At 45.4% G+C, this 26,127-nt stretch overlaps 1 protein-coding gene across 3 annotated transcripts in view; it reads left to right on the forward strand.

Moving 5' to 3' along the window:
• Window positions 1-16,976: 16,976 nt before the first annotated feature.
• Window positions 16,977-26,127, forward strand: part of Pmfbp1 (polyamine modulated factor 1 binding protein 1) — a 72,064-nt gene continuing 62,913 nt past the window's right edge. For 2 of the 3 annotated variants that reach the window (XM_036186699.1, XM_036186700.1), the window contains exon 1: window positions 16,977-17,306. In XM_036186699.1, the coding sequence (XP_036042592.1) occupies window positions 16,978-17,306 (329 nt within the window). In that variant the 5' untranslated portion in view covers window position 16,977. Of the gene's footprint in view, window positions 17,329-26,127 lie in introns of all 3 variants that reach the window. The other variant, XM_036186701.1, reaches the window with a different exon arrangement.

The following is a 26,127-nucleotide window of genomic DNA, read 5'->3' on the forward strand; positions in this document are numbered from 1 at the left end:
CAACCATTGGGTGACCCAGTGGCTGTAAGCAGAAGATTGCCCCGGGTTTCTTCACAGCCTGTCAATCCCTGTAAAATCAGAGAAGGCTAGAGCAGGAGATCTTTGTTGTCCCTGTCCGAACAAGGCAGCTGTTTAATTTCAATTAGCAAATCTTGAAAAAGAACATTATGCCAGAAGTAATTAAAGCAGGAGGGAGCTCCCTGCTCAGCCTCACACTACCTCCTAATTGAGGATCTGTGATTCCCCCAGCAGGGCCGAGCTGTGAAGTTTGGGTTCTAGGGAATTCTGACGCCAAGGGTTTGATGTAGCTCTCTTTTCAAACAAGTGACAGGACAGGAAGCATAAGCCTCTAGGAAGGACTGTTTTAACTTCTTGAAGTGGAAGAATTAGCTGCACGGATCGGATTTGTCTGCACCAAACATGAACCAGCTTGTTCAGTTCAAGCCCTCACCTTTTCTTCTCTCTATGTGGCTGGCTGCTTTCAAAGCTCCTCCTCCTCTCCTCCTGGTGAAAGCCAGTCCTCTGTCAAACAAGTATTTGTTCTGGTTGGCACCTTGGCATCTCTACCAGCAAACAAAGGAACCCTTCCCTACTAGTTGGTAAGTTTTGGTCGGGTCCCCCATGGGAAACAACTTGCACATAAAGGTGCAGACGAAGAGATCTAGGGAAGGAGCCACTAACAGAGGAGTGGAAGGGGTAAGAGAGAAGGCATGGAAAAAAGCCTGGGGCCACCACAGCCAGATGCTGTTCCTAGCCTTAGGACAGAAGGGACAACCAGAACCCCAGTGTCTGCTGGGCCAGTGAGGACTCTGGTGGGGGCACAGAACCCACAGACATTGGAGTGAGGATGAAGCAGCCAGGAACATGTACGCCTGCCTCTCAGTCTCCTATAGGTATGGAAGACAGCCAACAGAGCCAGGGTAACTGACTGTCACCTATAGTGTGGCATCCTCGTCTTGCCCAGCCTGTGTGTGGTCAACCTATGAATCAGTAATATGTTTCTGTATTTATGATATGCCCCATGGTACTTGACCTAATCCTGAACACATGGATGCTCAATAAGCACTCATTAACTTGAGTGTGATCAATTATAAACACACTGAGGGAAAGACTTGTCACTGTGTGTTATATTGAACATATAATCACAGTATATAATGAAAATATGCGTTAAATATCATTGAGTTCTTCCAATGAGTCTCAACTGGAAATAGAAACAGGATCTTCCTCAGTAAAGGCCAGAAGACTGTGACACCATAAGAAAAACCAGCATTCTGGAAAGTGGTCTGCAGGTTCAAAAGGACTGCATCACGTTCCCTGAGGCTGCTCGGGGTTTCTATTTCTTCCTTAATTCTCTCTCTCTCTCTCTCTCTCTCTCTCTCTCTCTCTCTCTCTCTCTCTCTCTCTCCCCATCTATCTATCTATCTATCTATCTATCTATCTATCTATCTATCTATCTCTATCTTCCTATCTCTCTCTCCCTCTCTCTCTCTCCACCTCCACCACCACCACCACCACCTCCCGACACACACACAGGCAAGGACATGCCCCTATGCAGCTGCCCAGACTAAGAGATGAAACTTCAGCTCTCCTTGTCTGGTGCTGTTCCATGTGGCATCCCTGTCTGAAAGCTGTGGTTCCCTGAATTTGCTTAAACACTAGGCCAGCTGGGAAGCTAGCAAGAGCCCACAGGTAATGAAGAACAGCTCCTGTGATGGCCTGTATGGTCTTTATCCACAGCACAGATGGCCAGCTCATGGTCTCCTTGGTCCTGCAGCATCTCCACCATCTGCTTCTGCCAATGTTGGCATGCCTGCCAACACTGCAGACCACCTTGAACTTACCTTTGGGCAAACACATTAAAATGGAACATTCCACACTCAATCTAATCATCTTCTAAGGGGGAAAGAATGCCAGAAAAAGTATCTTATGGATTAGCAGAGAAGAGTGAAGTTAGATAACCCTTTTCATTTAGAGAAATATTAGCTGACCCTGCTGACTCTTGAGATATGTGCCAAATTGTCTCCCTCTAGCCGTCAATGCTCTCAAGTGGGTGGTTTATGTCTTCCTCTTTTCTTTTATCTAAACCACACTTCTTTAACCCCAACAAGCTGATTTCATGGTACTTTGGAGACTGATGTTATGTGTCAACTTCCCTGGGCCATAGTCTGTATCTGTGAGAGTGCTCTGGATTCAAGTTAACATTTGAGTTGATAAACTGAGCCCAGCACATTGCCCTCCCTAGCATGGGGCCCTTATTCAGTCAGCTGAAGGCCTAAAGGGATCAAAAAGGCTGAGTAAGGAAATCCTCCTTGAGCAATTATTTGGTATTTTTAAGAACTTGGACAGAAACATTAGCATTTCTTGGTCTTGAGTCTGCCTGCTTGTGAACTGAAGGTTACTCTCAGTTCTCCTGATACTCAGGCCTTCCTTGGCTCTCCTCTATCTCCTGCTTGCCCACTACTGAGCTTGGAACTTCTCAGCCTCCATAATTATGTGAGCCAACTCCTTATAATTAAAAAATGTTTCTATATGTGTGTGTTTGTGTAGGTACATACACACACTCACATACACTCAGATTCTCTCTCTCTCTCTCTCTCTCTCTCTCTCTCTCTCTCTCTCTCTGTTCTTCTCTTTTGGAAAACGCTGACTATATTCTCAAGTGTTTCCTGTGATCTTGCTTCCAGGCTCTGTGGACTGGCTTCCTCCTTCAGCCTGGTGATGCTGACACCATCTCTTGGTTCTTGGTCCTGTTACTTGTTTCTCACAGCTGTGACCCTGCCTCTCGACTCAATTAAAAAGCCTGAGTTACTCTACATTGCCTACTAGCCATTGTGACTCAGTGCCCCCATCTCCCCTAAACTTCCGTGGATCTGAATCTCTCCTTTAAAATGGTCTCTTGATTCTTTTACTTGTAAAAATGCCAGCATCTGCTTTTTCCACCCCAGGATCCAGCTTCTTGCCAAGCCCTGTTAGTTCTCATCTTCTGACACTCCTTCTTCTCAACTCCCTACTCCAGGCTTGCCTAGAACTCATCCTCACCTCCATACGTAGACTTCTCCTTGACCCCCTGAAGTTGGACGCCCTGTCTCCCCTGCAGCCCATTAATAGAATGGCCGAAGCAGACTTCCCCTACACTAGTGAGTTACTCTGAGCAGAGTCCAGGCTCCATTGCCTCTGAGCTAGCCTGCTACTGACCAGCCATTCAAGACTGGCTTAGAGGGCAAATCAGATTCCCAGGTGAGCAGAGCCGTGTTGCAGAGTGGTGCTTTCTTCAAAACTTGGTGTCCCTTTTGACGCTGAAAAATACAGAGATGAAAAACTTACCTTTCCATTCAAAATTCCTTTCTCCATCTAGGCTCTATATGGAGATAATAGGCTCTCTTGCTGAAAGTGTAACTCATATGAAGCTCACTATAACACTTTCAAGAAACTAAATGTTTCCTAGCCTGCTCTGCTGTTGGTAATGTTGGCTACAGTAACCCTGGCCCAGTTGGGTTCAACTGAATGTGTTAAAACTGGGAGGTAAAGATTAACAGTGCAGGGTCTGGATCTAAACTCCCTGGAGTTGGATCCCAGCTCTACCACACACAGTAATGCACTCTTGGGAAAGTCATGACCTCTTGGGACCATAACTTCATCATCTGCAGGATAGAAGTAGCAATAGTTATGAGCACAGGGCTGTTCTGAGATTCCATGGAAAGTACTGAAGCTGGTGTAAACGCCCATGAGAATGCTTCAATATGGCAATGCTCACGTATGAGCTTCGGCTGCTATCACAGCACTGCCGATGGTGAGCCGGAAGAAATGCTTGAATCTGCTTATCCCGTGGCACTGTCGTCCTGGAATGCCAATGTCATGGCCATAAATAAGGGAATGAGCAACCCAGCACATGCCAAAATCTTGGCACGCTGCAAAAAGATAGAATAAGATGCAAGTCATCAAGACTCCCCTTGAAAGAATGATCCCAGAGTTGTGCAGACAAGAACATGAACAGAAGGAACCAGTGTGTAACTGGTGATTGTACCCTCCACCTGCAAGCTCCAGAGGAGGCAATTACTAAATATAAGGATTGAAATGCTGACCTCTAGGATTCTAGGACTTCTAAGGAAGGGCCCTGAACATGCACTCTCGGAATTGCTTGACAGGAGGCAACACTCCAGTCAGGTGACCTCCTCTGTGTCCTGCACTCTGTGTTTGTCTTATTGACCTCAGTTCCGCTCTTATACCACACCCTGAGCTAGAAGCAAATGACCTCTCCTGGAGGACACTGGCCTCCACTGCCATGGCATACTGCTTACACAGGCCCTGAGTCCTCAGAAACCATAAACTAAAAAAAAATAAAATAAAATAAATCCTTCCTCCTTTAATTTCTTTCTCTCAGATATTTGGTCACAGAAACAAAACTTTATTTTAACACAGACCCTCGCATCCATGTAAAAACAAAAACTGGTCGGGCGGTGGTGGCGCACGCCTTTAATCCCAGCACTGAGGCGGCAGAGGCAGGCGGATCTCTGTGAGTTTGAGACCAGCCTAGTCTACAGAGTGAGATCCAGGACAGGCACCAAAACTACACAGAGAAACCCTGTCTCGAAAACCACAACAACAAAAACTGGTGACCAAGCTCAGAACACACCCTTGAAGGTTCATTCATTCACACCTGAGTGTCTTTGTGGACCGACATACGAAAGGCATACCCCACTTGGAACTCTTTGGACCTCTGAAAATAATTTAAACTCAGCTCCCATTCCCCCAATGGCTGACAGTCTGGTTCAAGGTGTTGTGTTTTTGGGTTTGTTTCTGTTCTTTTTTTTTTTTTTTTTTAATGTACATAAATAACAAACAACAGCGTAAAGTGATGGTTTCCTGTTCTCAGGGCTCATGGAGTTCAGAGAAAGAAAAGCTACTTCCAGCTGTGTGTGGGGGACCATGAAGGTGGAGGAAGGGCCATCCCATGCAGTGAGAAGGGCACATGCAAGGCACAGAGGCAGACGGGGTCCTCCCTGGCTGAGAATCCTGGAACACCCAGCCTGCGGCTGTGTGTGGAACCCCTGCTGACTGACTGATTGCTCTGTGCACCCTGCTGTGTGCTGGGGGATTAATGGCCTCTCCCAATTGCCCTCGATTTTGATTAAGGGTCAGTGTAGGGGAGAAAATTCACTCAAGCAAGTTAAAGCACGGTATTAAATGACTTACAAAATTTGCCAAGAAAGCCACAGATACAGGCACTGAGTTGAGCGAGCTTTCAGGAGTGACTCCAGGCCACCATGACACCTGATTCCTTGTTGGTGATCAGGATGCCACCAGACAGGGCCATCAGAAAGGGGCCACCATCCATGGATGCAACAGAGAAATCCCAACACAACCTTGCCAGCACTTCCGGAGAACACAGAGACCTTGGAAACCACAGGCCCAGGGTCAGCTCATTTTCACCTTTGCGTTTCACTTGGATACATCTAACCAGCAGAACCACTGGTGGAAACGATACCTGAGAAACAACCGTTGCTAGTTTTGGGGGCTCCAAAGTCCAGAAAGGAATGCTAGAAAAAAATGGAAACCCATTCCTCTGTGATTGGTCATATCTCATGTCCCCCAGCAACAGGAGATTAGGAGGCCTGTCATACTCCTGGGTGCTAAGAAGTCAGAGCCTAAGACCCAAAGCAGGGGTTGGGAGACAACACTCATAACTTCATTAGCAAGAAAGAAAAGCCTAGAAAGTAATGGAAGGAGACTGAATGTTCTCTATAATCAAGGGCTCCAGGGCCATGCGACTTCTTTGTTTCAGCTTCCAATGCACAAAGACCCGCAGAATTGGTGGAGTTGTTGTACAAACAACTTTGCCCAGACACACACTGATGAACACTGAGAGGCGCTATTTTTAGAGTAAATTTCCAAGGCTGAAAAAGAAATGCCAGGAAAGCAAAAGAAACAGACAGTAGACTGAGCTTCTGGGATTGGCTCTGCAAGCTGGCATTGGGCTCTGGGGTTTTGTCTGCCGGCGGCTCAGTCCCTGCTGAGGGATGCGAACAGCAGGTAAGCGTGCGGCACACCTGTCTGCGGCAGCTGTTGGATGTTGTCAGGCTTTGATTGCCAACCAAGCAATTTGCTTAGGATTTGGAAACAAAGAAAGGAGATTGTCAAAAGCTGGAGGAGCAGGTGACATGCCACATGCCTGCGTGCTCCCAGCAGTCAGGAGGAGAGTGCACGCATGGGATTGGCACCAGAGGGGCCACACTGGGAGAGGATGACAGCCTCCTACTGGGACTGTAATGGTATCTCTGCAACAGAGTGCCACCTCCCTGTCCTAGTGAGTCTGGATGCAGCTAAAGACAGTGCTACCAGCAGAAGAATGTAACCGGGATCAGGGCAGGACCTTGGGGGGGAGGGGGGTAAGAGGGGAAGGGGAGAGCTTGCTTGTCCCTTCATATCTAGATTAAAAACATAAAAAGGGGTTCCTGAAAGGTTTATCATCTAGAGTGGATTATATCACTAAAGAGCGCCTGAACCTACTGTGCTTCAGTGTGGTATTGTGTTCCCAAAAATATTGTGCAGGTAATAAACTTATCTGGGGTCAGAGAACAGACAGCCACTAGATACAGAGCCACAAATGGTGGCTAGAAAATGGGAAGAGTAAGTCATAGCAGAAGTTGGGCGGTGGTGGTGCACGCCTTTAATCACAGCACTTGGGAGGCAGAAGCAGGTGGATCTCTGTGAGTTCAAGGCCACTTTAGAAACAGCTAAGCATGGTGACCCACGCCTTTAATCTCAGAAACCCAACCTTTAATCCCAGGGAGTGGGGGCAGAAAGAGAAAGGTATATAAGGCGTGAGGACCAGAAACTAGAAGCATTTAGCTGGTTAAGCATTCAGGCTTTGGGGCAATACAGTTCAGCTAGATTCATGTGGATGAGGACTGAGAAGCTTGCAGTCTGAGGAAACAAGACCAGCTGAGGAACCGGTGAGGTGAGGAAACTGTGGCTTGTTCTGCTTCTCTGACCTTCCAGCATTCACCCCAATAACTGGCCTCGGGTTTGACTTTATTAATAAGACTCTTTAAGATTCCTGCCACACTTTAGTCTCCAGTTCTAATCCACAGTCAGCTCATTCATTCATCCACTCATTCGTTTCCTTATTTATTCATTCACTCAAAGGGGTCTGCTCAATACCGCCTATATAAAAGATACAAAGTAACCAGGCAGCAATAGTGAATACTGGAGACAAGTGAAACAACAGTCCCTAATGTAATTTCTCTCTGATATGAAGATAGGAAGTGAATGAATAACGAGGGTAAGGTGTAAGGCCAAATGAAGTGAGGCGACACTTCCCAGATGGAGGACCCGCTTCATTTAGGTTACGGGAAATGAGGAGGCACCATGAGACCGCTCAGGAGGAAGAAGCCATCAGCTTGGGCTCCTGTTCCCAGGTGTTCCCCCTCTCTGAATGGCCAAAGCAGTCTATGTGCACAGCACCTACGCTAGTCCACCTTTCAGAGTCCATTGTCTTTCGGTATCTGATATCAGTTATACCTCAGTTCGATTATAGCTTTGAAAATAGTTTTAATGAATTGAGATAATGTTTAGAAGGGTATTATGTCATTTACTGGGAACTTAATGTTCATTAACGCTTCTTGAAGACTAGAGTGAAGGGTAGATTTGTGACCGAACATAAGCTGGAAATGCAGTGCGAGCCCTTAACCGACTTCCGGGATGATGAGCGTAGTTGGCAGCTTTGCTTGGACGATTTGTTATTTGCTTTGGAGCCAGGCCCTTCTGGATCTTAGGAGGGGGTTCATTATCATGTCTAGGGGAATTGCTCTGAAAATCAGGTTGTTTTTTTTCTAACGATAGTATTCATAGAATTAGAAATAAGGTATAGTATGTAAAATATTGAAAAAAATCTTTCTAACTGTGGGAGATAAAGAGAATTTATAATGAAAAATGTGAACACAGTGCCTAGAAGTTTTTTCCCCTTTCAAACTCCAAGAGGCAACATTCTAAGAATAATTGTTCAGCATAAAATTATGAATTCAAATTAGCATCTCATCATCCCCTCAGAGGAAAGCTTAGGAATTGAAAACCAAATTTCCCATCAGACAGCTCCATTTCAGAGCTGGCAGAAAGTGTGAAGGCAATGATCTAGTCATAAATTATGTGTCTAGGGTAGTCTTCAGAGTTCTGCAGATCTGTCCCAGACCCAGAGAATCAATACACGGGTGGTAGTCCAGACAGAAGGTTATAATCCATCTAAAGCGCCCGCTTTCCCTTTGCCTGGGGCAGCCTGTTCTTCCCAGCACCTGATGGACTGTGGTCTTGCTTCCCCAGTACAGAAGGGACGGGGCCGGGGGAGTCGGCAGATAACACAGTGAGCTCCAGATGTGTGCCCATTCCTTGAAGGTATTCCACACACCATGTGCTGCTCAGATATGAGAATGTGTCCCTCGGGAGAAGGCCTCACACACTGCCAGCGACACGCTGGTTTGTACACGCCAACCTATGTCTTTGTCAATTCAGCAAGTCTTCTCACTTGAGCAAAGCTTATCAAAAATTAAAACACTTTAGGAGATTATAATACTCCTCACACCTCCCACAGTACATTGTGGAGTTTTCTCCCTGAGTTGATATGTATGGTGAGCAAGTTGGTTTCATAAATGAAAATGGCGCAATGGGAAAGCCCTACAACAGAACAGGGTGGGCACAGGCAGCAAAGGATGGGTGCAGGCAGCAAAGGATGGGCGCAGGCAGCAAAGACCGAGCGTAAATTCGGCCTCTACCACTTCCTAGCAGTGACCTCAGACAAATCCCTTAGTCTCTCTGTAAAAAGACTAACCCTATTTCCTAAAATATTCAGGATGAAAATAGTTAAGACTTCTAACGTAATTAGGATGTTGCCTGGCACACAGTGAGCACCACAGAATTAACTATTGCTGCTGCTGCTACTGTGATCTCTCCTGCGGGATACTGAGTTTGTATCCCCCAGCCCTCGAGGACGTGTTCTGAAGTGGGACCACTGGCACACGCATACCTCCCTGGAGACAGGTGTCCTTGTCATGTCCAGAGGCATTTTTAGCGGCCAGCTGAGGGAAGAATCGGGTTCTACTGGCATCTAATAGCCAAAGGTTAGGATTTCTGCCAAATGCCTCACCGTGCCCAAGACTGCCCACACTGCACATAATTGTGTCATCTCTGCCAAGGGTGAGAAATGCTGGACTGGCAGCTCCAGGGATGCATTTCATTCAGGTCCTTGCCATTCTCCTGGGCACATAGTCAGGTCTCAGTGTGCAAGCCCCCTCTGCAGCCAAGAGCGCCGTGCATTCTCTGCTCTTCTCCCCATCTTCTGCCTCCCCTGTAATCCTTTCCAACTTTGGAGACTGCCTTTTAGTCTGAGGAATTCTTTAGGCTTCACTTGTGGGGGTGGGTTTCATGTGCACGTATGAGTAGAGGTAAGAGAACAAACAGCCTTAAGTGTCGTTCTTAGGGAGCTATCCACCTTGGTTTTTGAGATGAGATCACTCTCTAGGACCAGATGCTCAGCAATTAGGGTAGTCTGGCTGGTGAGCAAGCTCACCAGCAACCTGTTTCTTCCTCCAGTCTAGGATCACAAGTACACACTAATACTCCCAGACTTCCATGTTGGTTTTGAGGATTGCTTTCAGGTCCTCATGCTTTTCCTGCAAGCACTTTATCAGGTGCCTACATCCCTGGCCCCACCTCTGCCTTTCTGTAGGACTTTAAACCTATACTCCCAAATCCCCTCTCTCACTTGAAGAGTACCACAGATATTTAGGACAGCACAGATCTTGAGGTGGGACTGTCTGTTCATTGAGAACAAAGTGCTGGCTACCCATCCCAGTCATCTGAACCACCAATAAGCTCAACAGCATCCATTTCCAAATCCTCTTTGAGGATTGGCATCGCTGCTGCCCTAAGAGCACAGGTGTTAGTCGGTCCTGGAGGCCAGGGAGACTTTGCCATGCCTTGCTGTGCGCCTCTCCAGGGGGAACAGCCAGTCAGACTAACTGCTTGTCAGAAGAAAATAAGGAGACAGAAAAGGAGAAGAAAGACTGACATTAATGTATCTCAATAGCATCCAGGCACATTCAGTTACCGTCTGTAACACATATCCAATGTTTGTATCCCTAGATACCATCAAGCCAGATGCTTTCCTGGGACCATTTCCCTGAAGCCTTCTTCCTGTGTCCTTATTCCAACAGCCAGGGTTAAAAGTCTATTTTGAGGGGCTGAGGATTTAGCGCGATGGTAGAACACTTGCCTTACAAGCACAAAGCCCTGGGTCCCATCCCAGCACTGAAAAGAAAATCTGCTTCCTCTTGCTAGGGAGGTGCCTGATCCCATCCTTGTCTCACTAAGTATGAGGTAGAGATGAAGGCAAGGGTACCAGAGTCTTATGTCACTTGTTGGCTGAAAATGCCATGTTTTCTCTCTTGGCAAGCCAGCAAACCTCAGAGGCCAGGCCAACTCTGGGTCTTCCTGCTCCTGTGACAGTTCTGTACAGCGACTACTTGTAAAGGATAACAAGACAAAACTCTGTTTGCTCCCAGGATTCACACCTCCCAGAGGAGGAGAATGGATGGAGCTAGGTGGCCTCCACTCACTGAGTAGAATCCACACCAAACTCTTTCAAAGCCCCATGATGCTCAGGCCTCTCACATTCACTCACAGCTGGTTCATTTCAAACCAGGATTCTAGCCAACTGCTAAAAAGAGCTTCTCTGAGCTATGTCCCCCAGAAGGCACCCGAGCCTTCAACCTGTCTAGTGATGCCCATGAGACAGCACTAGCCTAGGTGTCCTGAGTTCTAGATCTTATCCTTACTCTTTGAGATTTTCTTTCATCTGTAAAATACATTCCGTGTACATCCCAGGGTTACTGTATAGATCAAATAAGATAACAGTTAGGAAAGTACTTTGAAAGGCTATAAGAATTGTAATAGTGTTATTCCTTGACTATAGACTAACGAACATAATAAAATCGCAAGTGCCAGGATTAGCATAATAGCAGAGCTCGCCCTCCCCTAATGAGATCCACCAGAGATTCAATGCCATGGCTTTTCCCTGACATTATCTTGCCATCTTTCTTCTGTAGGAGCCCATGAGGCTCAGTTTTTCCCTAGGTGTGTTCTTCCAACACTTCCAGAAGGCTATTCTGTCTAAAGAAACATTGATTAGGTTCAGATTAAACATCCTCCCAGACCCTTCCAAGGCACCAGATGCCTGAACAGCCCTGGCAAGAGGACCATGAGTATTTTAGACTAATAAGTATGGAAACAAAGCTCCTGTAAAAGTTGACCCATTGTTACCTAGAAAACATACTCTATTTTGTGACTAAAGGCAATTGCCGCTTAAAACAAAACAAAACAAGAAAAGCAGTACTTCTCATCCCAAGTCCAGCTTGCTAGCTCCTACCTACCCAAGGGACCTTGTAACCTGCTCTGTGGGTGGGCAGGTGTGGGCCTGGCTGTTGGACTAAGGCCTTCTAGGGCCTCCACCACAGCAGGATGGGCAGAGAGCCACAGTAACAGCTTGGTGTGTGGTTTTCTCTCCAGATCCAAACATCATACCACGGACATCAAATTCATCATATGACTTTGTATTTCCTCTCTGGCTGCTTTTCTCTCATACACCCCATGAAGATTTCCATAGTTACCAAGCTCTCTCCATGTAGAGCCAGAGCCCCTGACAGCAGCCTACCCTAATTCCACGTGGCCATTCCCTCTCCCCTGGATTGCTCCACATTTCCTGTCCCACCACAGAGTTGGAACAACCGTCAGCTACTGGCTAAGTGATTTGCAGCTCTGTCTCTCTCTGCCCATTTAGAGGGACCCACCTGCGAATGCCAGCCACTGCAGAAACACCCTTTTCCTCTCTCCAAAGACCTGTCCAATAATCTCCCTATTTTTGAGGTTCCTTTTGCATGACCTTCAACATGGACTTTCCAAGCGCTGGACTCTACCTCGTCTCCATTTAGCTATTCAAGCAGGTTTTACATCTTTTTTAAAGTGACATTCATAAAAGGGGGAGGTCACTGGAGGGCTAGGGCCATGCAAAGACTGTCGGCTAGGAGGACTCCGCCTCCCGCCTCTGAACACAGACAGACTGCTGACAACACCTGAGCCGAGGGGCCAGAGGTGACCTTGGGTTGGAAACAAAGGACTAAGCCCCTGAAGCATGCTTCCCAGTTCCCTGCAACAAGACAGCAGCTCACCCTGGGCAGCAGAAGAGCACAGAAAACAAAGGCTCATTTGGCATCTCTGATATCATCTTTGGAAGCGAATAAGACAAATAACTTAAAAGGGGAGGGGAGATCGATGGCGAGGCTAACTTGAGACTGTCCATATGAGACACTCTGATTTATCAGCCTTCATAGGAGCTGATAAGCTCTCAAAATGAGTGTTCTGTGCTAGGCGGCTGTACCTCCTGGTTGTCTGGGCTGCTCTCCTGGTTGGGAGGCAGGAGGGAGGTGACTGTGATGGAGGCTGAGAACACACACTTTGATTCCATTATTCACTGACCGCGGCTATGCCTTATTACGGTGGGGCCGTTAATTGTGGCATTCCAAAGCACAGTCAAAAGCTGGCAGGAATTGTATTTCAGAGCAGGTTTGGGATGAAGTGGGGGGGGGGGGGGACCAACTCCTGCTGAAAGTAGAGAGCTGTCATTTTTTTTATTGGTATTATTATAAAGGCTGTGTTCCTTGCATTAGCAGCCAGAGTCAAAGAAACCCGCGCAGCCACGTGGAAAGGAGAAGGGCAGTCTCCCCAGGGCAGGGGGATGTGCGGAATCCAGCAGGCAGAGGGAAGCTATTATTGCAGATAAGAATAAGAAAATAGAGCTGTAAAGTGGGCGAGTAGCTGGGCTGAATATTGGTGCTGAACAGCATCTGAGCACTGGCTGGCACTGCCTGCGTAAGATTAAAATCTGCAGGGAAATTTTGTTCCTTAGCACTGGCAGAAATTAGGAATAAATTCAATTGCATTCTGCACAATAGCTGGAAGCGATTGAGGTTAAGTGGCCTCGCTCTCTGATGTGTTAGTATTACTGAGCGCTCTCTGCTCACGTGACTTGGTGCGATCTGCTCTTGGAACAGGTCGCCATGGCAACTGATGATTTCTATTACAGTACATTCAAGTTCACATTCTAGGCCTGTCAGACACTTGGAAATTTCCAGTTAAAATATTTATTTATGAAAAAGGCAAAAAAAAAAAAAAAGGAAGAAAATGAAAAGAAAGGAAAAGCCACCCTCAGACTTGCAAGGATAAAAAAACAAGATGTCTCTGATGCAGAATGATTTATCTGTAAACAAGAGGAGAGCGTTCTATTTTCTCTTAGCTATTGGCACCAAACAAAACATTTCCCATGGGGTAGCCAACTTTGTTGCGGAGGGGGCAAGTTAGAATCTAAGTAAGTCTGGTGTGCAGGTGTGATGTCGGGCAGGATGCAGAGTGACAGAAGCAGCCTGGAAAAGCTGCAGGTCTCCATCCTACTCTCTGAGGCACATGGTTCTGATTTCAGCTGCTCACTAAGCCTATGCACTTCATCTTAGTCAATGCTCAGCAGAAAAAGAGCCGCCATCACCTCTCAGCCATAAATGTGGGGTAGAAGGATCCCTTATCATGGGTCAATCCTGGGAGAGTCCCCAAGGAGTATCAAAGATGACTCCAATAGAGGAGGAGGTATCCTGGGATATACCATGGAAGACTGCTCTCTCGTGGAAGCCACAACCCTGTTTCATGATGGTGCTCCATATGGCTTGCTGTATACTCCTGTGGGACACTCCCAAGGAGACCTCAGGGACAGCCCCCACAAATCCCCACCCTTATACTAGTCTAGGAAGGCTTATACAGGTCCACTGACTTCCCCCTGGAGAAAGGCAAGCCAAGGGTTAAACTGAACCTTTCCTGGGAAAGAAGTCATTATTTCCCCGGCCGTGCGCTGTGCAGGGATGGCTTGCTAACAAGGCCTCCTAGCTTTGTATATGTTTTTCCCCTTAGTCAAGCATATTAAATATGCTAATAAAAGAGTCCTCAAAGCTCTCTCTATCAGAAGCTTCCAGGTGGCTGCAGTAACCCTAGGTGCCCAATTACCTGGTGAGGTCACCCCATGACTCACAGACGGTTCTCGCTCACTATTCAGATCCCCACTCGCTCTTTTTGCGCATGGCTTCTGATGAGTCTGATTGCAATCATATGCTGCTGCGGAGCCAGAACCCACTTTGTATAGCAGGACAATGTCTCCTGCACTTGCTTTTAAGAGTCACAGTCTGCTAGTGTAAAATATAGATTGCTACTGTGCCTCAGACCCACTGAGTCAGGATCTCCAGTGAGAAACCAGAAAACCTAAATTCTTAAAATGACCAAATTTGACAAGTACTGCACTTATATCATTGAGAGGGCTAGTAATTTTAAGGCTGTCTGTGGCATGGGGGTGGGTGGATGGGCACATATCTGCTCACATAAGTGACTAGGTATGCCAAAGAATAATGGCAGGCATCTTCTTCAATTGTCCTCCATATTATTATTATTATTATTTTTAGATAGAATCTCTCAGTGGAACTGGAGCTCACCTATTTGGCTTGGCTGACTGGCTGGTAGGCCCCAAGGATCATCCAGTCTGGCTCTGCCTCCCTGCTGTTGGACTTACAGACATACACCACCATGCTGGACTTATCACCACGCCTGATTTTTTACATGGATGCTGGGGATCCAAACATGGGATTTCACGGTTACATAGCAAATACTTTACTGGTGGAGCCATCTTCCCAGCCTGAGGCTTTCTTTAAAAAGGTATTACACTGACATCCTAGTGTCTCCCTATAAAACACTGAGCCTGAAGTCTTCTGGGAAATCCCTAAGCATTGCTCATGAAGAGTTGGGCAAAACAGACTACTACAACAGCATTTTTAAAAATGTAAAGGGTGGGCCGATAGCGATAGTGATCCCTTAATGGAAACATGAATGAATTTTCCCCTGCTAATATGAATGCATTACTATGCCACCAAATGGTTATCTCCTGTGTGAGAAAATAAATTCTTCTTCAAGCACAGATTCATCAATGTGTCAATGCAGCTGCCCTAAGCAGGGAACGTGCGTGGATGGCTATCAGTGACGGGCGTGAGGTGAAGTGCAAGGTTAAAGTTTTAGTCCCACTCAGCCAGACAGGTGTTATGTCTACAGACTGCTGACTGCAAGTGAAGAGTGGTAGCTTCAAAAATGGCAGCGTTGAAGCCAGAAGCCTGAACGAGGACCTGCTTGTTCTGTATTCAGCACAGAAGATGAAAAACAAAGCATAGGAACAGCCCAGCTGTCCTGGGCTCCATCTCCACGTTCTCCGACACAAGTGAGTGATGCTTGCATATGCTTCTTCTGGAGAGGCTCTACACAAAGCCTGTGCTGTCGTGCCCCCTCCTGTTGATCTTTCTCCCGTATCTAGAAATGAAAGGTAGAGCTATCATGGAACTTTCGGTGTTCTGTCAATCCAAAAGTGTGAGATGAATGATAAACACTTAGAGAATCAATTCCTGAGTCAACCCAAAGATTCCTCAAAATGAGGATAGATAGATAGATAGATAGATAGATAGATAGATAGATAGATAGATACATACATACATACATACATACATACATACATACACATAGATAATCTCTCCCAGGGGTTCCCAAAAGTCTCTTCTCCCTTTATCTCCCCCTTTCTTTCTTCCTTCCCTCTCTCCCCCTCTTTGTCTCTTACACACACACACACACACACACACACACACATACACACACATACACACTTCTGTGAGCTCTAGGAAAGAGAGAATAAGAGACTGACTGAATATATCTTTCTAGAGTCCTGAATCCCAAATATGGAGATGAATGGGATGCTGGAATGGAATACAGACCCACGGTCCATACCCAGCCGAGGAAAGGTAGAACCCCAAGCCCTGCCGGCTCTGACCAAGCCTAGTCCCAGCTGCTGCCTTTGCGTGGGGCAGCAGCATCACCTAGTGATGCTGTGGTTTAAGTACAAGCTCCTTTCCTGGGAACTGTCCAATTTGATCAAACCGTAAGATGAATTAGCCACATTAACAAATGAGGGTAATGGTAAACATAATCCCAAACTGGAGGTGACCCCTAATTCCATTTTTATTTAGCCTGGAGTACATCCATGCCTATGCAGCATTTGAGTTCTCCATAAAGTCATAGGAAAGTGTTCAATGCCGAGCTGGTGCCAGGCAGGACAGATGGGGAGGTAAAAGAGGGTCAGCTCAGGTGCTTCAAGAAGTGAGGTGCTGAAATGACATCTGGAGTAGGAGAGACTTAGCAAGATATAAAGCTCGGAAGGACAGGGCAGCAGGGAGAGCCTTCATTCTGCTATGCTGGTCCAGCACCTGTAAAGTAGGGACACCTTCAACTGAAGAGCCGTGCAACAGGCAAACAGAGTACATCATTCTCCCACAGCGGGGGCCCCGCACCAGTGGGCCCCGGTACCACCACTGTATGGGCCCATCTTCCAGTCACAGCTCTGAAGACACTGCCAGCTAAGGCAGCTTTGTGGCTGGAGTTCCCATGGCACCTGGAGAGCACGCCTCCATGGCTGCTGCAGACTGAAGGCAGTTGTCCTAAGGTCCCCGATGTCTGCACACTATCAAAAGGAACACCATGGGTTGACGCTTCTAAACTGATGAGCAGAAAACTTAACACGTGCCTCCTCAGTCACTAACTAGTGTCCGTGAGGAAAAGGAACTCAACTCAGGAGCAGCATTCCCTGATCTCATACTTAGACAGCAGGCTGTGTGCCTTTCACAGCCCGTTCCCAGCCCAGAAAACCAGGTTTCATGTCAACAACCTGGAACATTACTTCACTTTGATGGAGAATACATCTGGGTGAAAGAATGGCTCCATCCTGCCCCAGGCATGCGCAGTGACCTCACCTGGCTCCGGATTCCCTCCTGCCCGGAAATGGTCTTTGACGCTGTTGACCAGGAGATGCGCTGCTCAGGTGAATGCCCTGCTCTCTGTATTGAAAACATTAAGGAACTTGCTCCAATCCTGGGGTTTTCAGAAATCCAATTTGGACAAATTAAGAAACCCAGAGAGCATGCCAGGCAAGGGCACAAAGTTTTCAAGTCACAGTTAAGCCACAAAGCCCAAGATGCCTTGAACGAAAAATGCAAGGAGCCGGCTGACAAAGAGCAGCGGAAAGATCTGAAGGCGGAAGAAATAAAGGACAGGGAGAGAGGGGAAGAGAGGGGAATGAATGTGGCTTTGCTGAGGCTCATCAAGGAAAGGAAGATAAGAGCAGAAGAGGAAACCGAGTGAGTTAACGCCGCCAACGAGGTTAGAGGCAAGGCCTGGGCTGGGGGTGGGGAGGACGCATGGGCGATCAAGAAGCTGGACTAATAAATGAGAGGGGGAGAGAAGTTAATGGTGACTCTGAGTGGCAGAGAGTCTGTACTGCTCTTTTAAATTAGTCCTTAACAAGAAAAATAAAGGAAGGGAGCATAGATAATTAGGAAGTAATGAAGACCTTTAAATATAGATGTTGAAATAAACCAGGTAAGGGAATACTTGAAAACATGGGACGATATGTAAAACAGCAGGGCCAGGTAATGCACATTCCCCAGCCTTGAGGGAATCGGTTAATGAACTTGCAGAACTACTGGCCATTATTTTCAAAGGCTCCAAGAGACCACGGACTATAAAATGGAAATATTTGGCCAGCTTTTTACCAAATAAAAAAGGAGGCCTTGGTAATTACTATACCTGACATTATATGCTCTCCCCCACTTGGGGATATTAGAATGACACATGGAATTAAAACCATTGAGCCACCTGGCAGCGTGGGGTGGCAGTCAGCTGGTGATAGTGAGGTGCGCCATGATGTTGGGGGATATGATCAGGGGTAACATGGATGTTTGGCTTTCCATTCAACAGAAGGCATTGTGGGGTTGTATAATTATTTTTCTGGGTTTTTTTTTTTGTTTTTTGTTTTTTTTTTTTTTAGGCTAATGTAAAATCAGTTCCCATCAGAGAACATAACAAAGGGTAAAAAAAAAAAAAAAAGTCTTCATAATAGCTATCAATCTATGATTTTTTTTTCCCAAAGATAGAGGGATAATGGAATATAGGCAATGTCAAAACTCTTCAAGTTCTCACTCTCTTTGTAACAACAGGACTCTCATTAGCACATATTAATTATGCAAAATAATGGGTTTCATTGTGACATTTTCATACACACGTGTAATAAACTTTTATCTTATTCACTTGCTCACTACCTCTCTTGTCGTCCCCCGTTAGTCCTTGTCCTCTTCCCAAACTGTTCTCCCTTCTATTTTTGTGTTAAAAAAAAAAAATCTAGACCATGCACATGTAAGGAAATGCTCAATATTTATCTTTCTAAGTATGGTTTATTTCAATTAACATGAATATCTCATGCCTCCTGTTTTCCTGAAAATACGATTTCATTCTCCTTTACCAGCTGAATAATGCACTTTGTTCTATAGACCCATTGTCTTTATCAATTCACCCACTGATGGTTGACCCATCACTTGACTGTTACGAATCATACTGCAGTAACCATGGTACAGGTATTGCTGACTGACTTGTTTAAATACCCAAAAATGGTATATCCAAGCTTTAACCTGAGTAAATAGGGTATGATGAGTTATTCTTCATTTTATCAAAGAAGCACATTATTCTTATAAGAAAAAATATATATGCAATAATAATCATCATCTAAAATCTTTCCACTGCTTATAAATCCAATGTATTAACACCATGACTTTTCATATAAATACAGAAGTTATTTTATAAAACTCAGATGGTCGTAAAATAGGGTGATCTGTGTCCATATTATGTAACTGGTTCCCCCGCTCCTGTAGCATCCACATCCTCTTACATCTTATTGCACAATGAGTTAACTATTAACTTTTGGAACTAGAGATTATTTCTCCTGTTTTGAGTAACTTGGTCCTTGTTGCATTTGAGGGATTCTGTAGTTAGCATCCTTAAACAAACATCACTGTGCACTTGTTCTGATCCTTCCTCAAAATAAAACCCCACAAGAGGAATTGCTGAGCCATTTGTGGACATTTAGGACTTTTGTCCCATATTAATAAACTGCTTTTGAGAAGAAAAGCAATTAACACCCTACAGACAATAAATAAAAGTGCCAGCTTCCGAAGAGACACACCACCTGGATTTGACAGTAACATTTTTAACATTCTACAACAGTTGAATTTGGATCATTAGATGAGCAAAACAAATGAGTGTATTTGCAGATCTCCCATGCTGACCTTAAAACAGCTGTAGGGGAGGAAGAGAAAGTTTCTCTTCTCCTAGGGACCCGTGTAGATAAGCAACACATCTGTGTGTAAGGTGTGCATGTATGTGTGTTCATGTGTGTGCACAAGTACACAGACACTGTGTGTGGAGGCTCAAAGTTGACATTGGGTATCTTTTTCAGTCACCCTCTACCTTAATCATTGAGGCAGGGTCTCCCACAAACCTAGAAATCACTGATTTGGCTAGCCGGGCTAGCCAGCTTGCCCCTGTTCCTGTCTCCCTGAAGGTTGAGATTATAGGCAGCTGCCATGTCTGCCTGGCTTTTAGCTCACAGTCCTCTGGGAATCTGAAGTCTAGTTCTCACACTTGCATGGGAAGCATTTTATCCACTAAATCCTCTCCTTGACTCCCAAGAATTATTTTCTTCAGATAAATAGCAAATATAAAATCCTGAGCAGTGGTCACCTCAAGGGGAGACGCAGGGACTGAGGGAAGGAGGAAGCACACTTAAATGCCACTGTGTTGGGGATGCTTCTGTTCCCTGAGAAGTTACACATTCATTTTGTTGTCCTACTTCATAGTCATGCTAATGCTAAAAGCATCTGAGGAAACCAACCACTGGATGGACTTTGATTGACATTCAGAGGCTATCAAATGCCTCAGATGGTGCTCCAGTATCCCCAAAGAGCATAAGCAGCATTCTAGGTCCTGTACCTCACTAGTGGGGTATCTGCCACTGAGAACAGCACACAGTCTCTCTCTCTAGAGCAGTGGTTCTCAAACTGTGGGTCTCGACCCCCTTGGGGTCGCAGATCACATATTTACATTGCAATTTATAACAGTAGCAAAATTACAGTTATAAAGTAGCAACAAAAAATAATTTTATGGTTGGGGGGGTCACCAGAACATGGGAACTGTATTAAAGGGTCACAGCATTAGGAAGGCTGAGAACCGCTGCTCTAGAAGATTCTACAGTCGCCCAGAGAATTGGCCATGTAAGTAAAGAATTCCTCTCCTCTGGAGAATCAGGAAAGGAGAGAAATGAACTACGACGTCCAACAGATACAACTCCTGGAAGAATTCCCTAAGTCTCATGGCTATGACCTTGCCCAGGCTCCTGCCTAGTTCTAAGAATAGCTCCCCAATTCTGGTAAACTATTAGAAGAAAATGGCCTATTTTTAAAATGAGAGGTCCTAAACAGCTAAATCATTTTGCTTAAGCAATGAGCCAAGTCGCTTCTAATGAGGTTGTAGCATTACTGGAAATGAGAGATATATTTAAATACATAGTCCATGCATTACCCCAATAAATCACTTGAAAAATATTCTCATATGCACTAAATGTGTTTTTTTTAGTGGCATGTGCCTGACCTTTCTGGAGGAAGAAAGATAATGTTGGAACATTTTGAGAATAAACATTTATCCAAATTAGTAGTCAAGACACTAGTAAAATTGTTTTACATTTTCTTAACACCTTTAACTATATCCTATGCCTCAGAAACCATTTAATTTTTTCCTAGCTTTAATAAAACACAGAATACATCTGTAAAGTAGCGAATGTGAGCGTGGAAACTTTCCGGACAGCCCAATGAGAAATCCTATAATGGTCCTATTACCTCACGGCCTCGGGCGGGATGCATATATGTGTTCGTAACATTTCCTAAAATGACTTGCAGGCCATAAAATTTTAGGCTTTTTTTCTTTATGACTGCATCTCCAAGTGTTTTAAAATCAGTGCCATATTCTTTTCTATAATATTCACAATAAAAATGTAAATAAGACCCATTTATTCAACAAGATCTCAAAGTGCCTACTCTTGCTTGGTGCTCTGTTGGGATGGGATGGATGGTCCACAGAGCCCCTAGCCTCCTGGATGTCTCACAACGGTCCCGTGGTAAATCTGCATCAGAACCTTTGCACCGTGCACTTCACTGCCTGAGAGAAACCATAATTGCCTTTTGCTCCCTGGAGTGCACAGGAGTGAGGAAGAGGCAGGTCTCCAGCCTCAGTGGTGCTCAGTGCTCTGCATTCAGCCCTTCGCCATTCCCTCCTGCCTCGGACTCCACTGGGCTTGCCGTCTTCTCTCATTTCACTGCTTCTCTGCAGGTCTCTCGTTCACTTTCCTTCCCCTCTCTCCCCTTTGCCCTTTATCGTGAACCGTCGGGGAACGGGGATAGGAGGACCTGAGTTTGATCCTGTACACCATTAAAAAGCTGGGTGTGGTGGTTATGGTAGAGGAAATGGCTACATGAGGATTCATGGGGCTTACTGGCTTAACCAGCATATCTCAGCTCCCAGTCAAGGACCAGACCTCAATCCACAAAGTGGACAATGCCTAAGGAGGGACGGCTCTAGCTTCATACACACACACACACACACACACACACACACACACACACACACTCACGTTCTCACACACTCTAATACTCACATACTCACACACACACTCTAACACTCACACACACACTCATGTTCTCACACACTCAAACACTCACACACACTTTAACACACACATACACACTCACTCATGTTCTCACACACTCTAACACACACACTCACACATTCACACACACACTCACACATACACACACACACACACACACACACACACACACACACACACACACACACACCATCTGGAACACCCATGCAGCTCTCCTCCCGGAAACCTCTTTTACTGTCTCTTGGATCCTCCTCTTCCTGCCTCATGTTTACTAGCTCAGCAGTGCCTTCTAATCCCCAAACAGAGCTTCCTTCCTTCTTCCATAGCTCACCCTGCTGCCTCTTCCCCGCTGCCAAGAACCTTTGTTTGTTTGTTTGTTTGTTTTCCTTCGATGAGCTCCTCAGCCCTCTTTGCCAGCTTCCCTCTCCCTGCCTATCCCTCCCCAGGATCGACACTCGGATCACGTCCCACTACTTTGACTTCTGGGGCTCTCCTCATGAGCTCCAGTCACCCCTCAGTGCCTTCGGACAAACTCACCCCCATGCTAGGGACAGCTTCTGATGTCCTGTCTGACTCATTCCCTTTCTTCCACCTTCCTGAATCCCGCTCATGTTCTAGAGACTGGCTCACGGGGAAAGTAGCCTAAGGTGATTAAATATGGCCTCCAGAGCCAGATCCTAACTCTGAACCAATGAGCTGTGTGACCTAGAGTGAGTTACCTGGGCTCTCTGTACTTTTCTTTTTCTAATTATAGAATGAATAAGCTAGAAGTAACAGTCTGTAAAGGGGTGTGTGTGTGTGTGTGTGTGTGTGTGTGTGTGTGTGTGTGTGTGTGTGTGTGTGTGTATGTGTGTGCATGTGTGTATGTGCGTGTGTATGTATGTGTGTGTATGTATGTGTGTGTATGTGTGTGTGTATGTGTGTGTGCGTGTGTGTGTGTGTGTATGTGTGCGTGTATGTGTGTATGTGTGTGCATGTGTGTATGTGCGTGTGTGTATGTATGTGCGTGTGTGCGTGTGTGTATGTATGTGTGTGTATGTGTGTGTGCGTGTGTGTATGTGCGTGTGTGTATGTGTGTGTGCGTGTGTGCGTGTATGTGTGTGTATGTGTGTGTATGTGTGTATGTATTGTGTGTATGTGTGTGTATGTATGTGTGTGTATGTGTGTATGTGTGTGTATATGTGTGTATGTGTATGTGTGTATGTGTGTGTATATGTGTGTGTATGTGTGTGTATGTGTGTGTATATGTATGTGTGTTTATGTGTATGTGTGTGTATGTGTATGTGTGTGTATGTGTATGTGTATGTGTGTGTGTATGTGTGTGTGTGTGTGCCAGAGTCAGGTGGAATTCCTCAGACACCATCCACCCAGTCTCTCATCAATGTGGTACTCACCAATGAGACATGCTGGCTGGCCTGCGGGCTCCATAAACTCACCAGTCTGTGTCTCCCAACATTTTCACCTAGTCTCTGGAGATCACACTCAGGTCCTCATGCTTCGATGGCAAGCACTTTATTGAATGGTTTCGCCATCTCTCCAGCCTCTCTGAAGATTATTAGAATAATTAATAAGCTATTATTTGTGAAATTTAACCCTCATTGTGAGTACATTGTGTGTTGAAAGAAAAAGATCAACACTAAAAGTATGTTTTAAATGCCCATTTCTCCTCAGCCTGTTTTATCACCTTGTCTTTTTACTTGGGGTGTCACAGTCTCCCCAAGACACCCTGCCCCATTGTTCATGGATCCTGGTCCAGTTGTCTCTGGGCCCCAGCCTGGAACAATATAACTCTCAGCAAATGTTTGTTGAATGAGTGGGAGATCATTAGGGGTGAATTTTCCGTGGCAAAGTAGAGATTGTGGGTCTAAAATTTCCTTGGGAGGTGTTCTGGCAGGGAGGGAAATTAGGGTTCTGTTAGGCACTGGCACTTTCCACTCCCCCGATTTCTGCAGTTCTGTAAACTGATCAGGTGACAAGAACCCTAACGGTGCCAAGCCCAATTAATCCAGACCAGACCGGCTCGCGCTGTACCCTTCTGTAACCCATCAGTGGCGCTCTCTTTTCCATCCCTCATACCTGTTTCCTTCTCTGTGCATAACGAGCTTCATATTTAAAACATGAAAAGCCAATAAAACACAAAACCCACACATCAACAGTGCTTTGCTCAAGGACGTCCCGTTTAATCGAGAAACTGTCTCAATTTACCCACCAGGTGCCAGGTGGTAACAGGCGCTTCAGGGGTTGGGAGCCAGGTGACAGCAGGACTAGACAGCCCGGGAGACGGGCAAGCTGTGTTCTCTGCCCTGGAGGACTCACAATGCCATGTATTCTTTGGACACATCATCCAGTCCAAGGCAAGCTTTCGAAATCAGAGCCACTCCCAGCATCCATTAATTCATCTGTACCTTTAATTAGCCCAGATGAGCATAGAACTCAGTAAAATTTCTCACCTCTTTTGCTCCTTTCAACTAATCTCAGAATACTTCATTTTCTCATAAGCTTTCACCGCATAACCAGCATTAATGAAATGACCAATATTAACCCATTGTTAGATTAAACAGAGAACATCATTGGCTGATGACATTCTTTATGATTGGGGTTTGAAAATGGGTCCGAACCCATGATGAAAACATTTGGTATCTGCCTAATGAGACCATTCTTGTACCTACCAAAAAAAACAAAAAGACATCCTATTAAAATGGTGCATGTTAATGATGGCGTGTTCAGCACTTTCCACTCACAGCCACATCTCAGGTTTCTCAATATTAAATGCTGCCATCAGGGCCTGTATTCTTAAGCGAGGTATTCTCATTGGCTACTCCCCAAATATAACTTAAATTGGCTTAAAATAGAACAATCACATGCTAACCCGGTAGCATTAGCAACTCTATTAACAGCCAATTTCACATCCACACCAGAGGGAGTAAAAGGTAATTTGCTCATTATCAACACCCTCCGGCAGTGGAAGGAAATGACTGTCCATCAAAAAGCATTTTCCAACATAACAATAGAGGAACCCACATGTAACCACCCCAGTCTCCCTTCCCTTCCAGGACAAGGTCCCTGGGAACAGCCACAGGGGAAGACTTGGAAATATAAATGGGTTGCGATGAGTAGGGTGCTCGCCTACCATGATCCAGAATCTTCTCTCACTTCATCTCACCTTTAACCTTTGTAGTTACAAAGGAAATTTTGACAGATCATCCTAAAGGTGCGGGTAGATCCTAGTAACATAGGGATTGTTTAGACTAAAAATATTTCCAAGTCCCAGATACTTGACTGCTCTAGGCCAACCAGCTGAAGATAAACAATTCCTGGAACCCACTGAAGAAGACCTGCCCTGTACCCTCACCTAGTTAGTCAAGAAAATGAGCCATTCCAAAAGTAGGTATTGTCCCTTTTCAATCTCGCCCACCACTAGTTTTCATTTAGTAACTATCTCTTCAGATATTATATTCCTTCATTTAGTAACTATCTCTTCAGATACTATATTCCTTCATTTAGTAACTATCTCTTCAGATATTATATTCCTTCATTTAGTAACTATCTCTTCAGATACTATATTCCTTCATTTAGTAACTATCTCTTCAGATATTATATTCCTTCATTTTCTTTTCATCAGTGCTTAACAAGCTTCTCTACAGGATGTACTTACATATTTGGTAACATATTATACTATGACACTAGCAAAGAAATAGATTTCTTGGCTGTTATTCTGCTCAGTTGACTGTTATTCTTTGAAAAGAGCTTCTCCTAACTCCTGTGTAACTGTCTAGCTCTTTCCCTTTTCTTCCTAGTTCTAACTGCCCTGTCTCCTATAAACAAAGGTCAGGACAATCTGATTTGAGCAAATTTTTTTCATATGTATGTATATGTGATGTGTGTAGATGTATGTTTGTTTTTGTAGGATGAATGTGAGGAAGTGTGTGTGTGTGTGTGTGTGTGTGTGTGTGTGTGTTGCTGTGCATGTGGAGGCCTGAGGTTTAAGTCAAGGGTCTGCCTTGATAACTCTTCCCCTTGTTCATTGAGGCAGGGTCCTCTACATTATTTGTTGACACAGGGTCTCCCAACTTCACACATACAGTTAATCTGAGGATCCTGTCTCTGACTTTGGGGTGCTGGGATTACAAGCAAGTCACCACACTCTCCCGGCATTTAGGTGGATTCTGGGGGTCCAAACTCTGCTCCTCAGACTTGCAGAGTAAGCACTTTAACCACTAAGCCATCTCTTCAACCCTGAAGCAAATTTTGCTGTGATTCCCAGGTCCTGAGACCTGGCAATGCTCCCTGTTGCCTCTGGACAAACCCTAGGCTCCCAATCTGAGCATCTGAAACTCTTTACAAACCCATTTCTCCTACTCTTGTGGCTCTAGTTGAAAATTTATATTTCTCCTCCATATCCTAGAATG

Source organism: Onychomys torridus, chromosome 5, assembly GCF_903995425.1.
Source record: "Onychomys torridus chromosome 5, mOncTor1.1, whole genome shotgun sequence".
NCBI classification, from domain to species: Eukaryota; Metazoa; Chordata; class Mammalia; order Rodentia; family Cricetidae; genus Onychomys; species Onychomys torridus.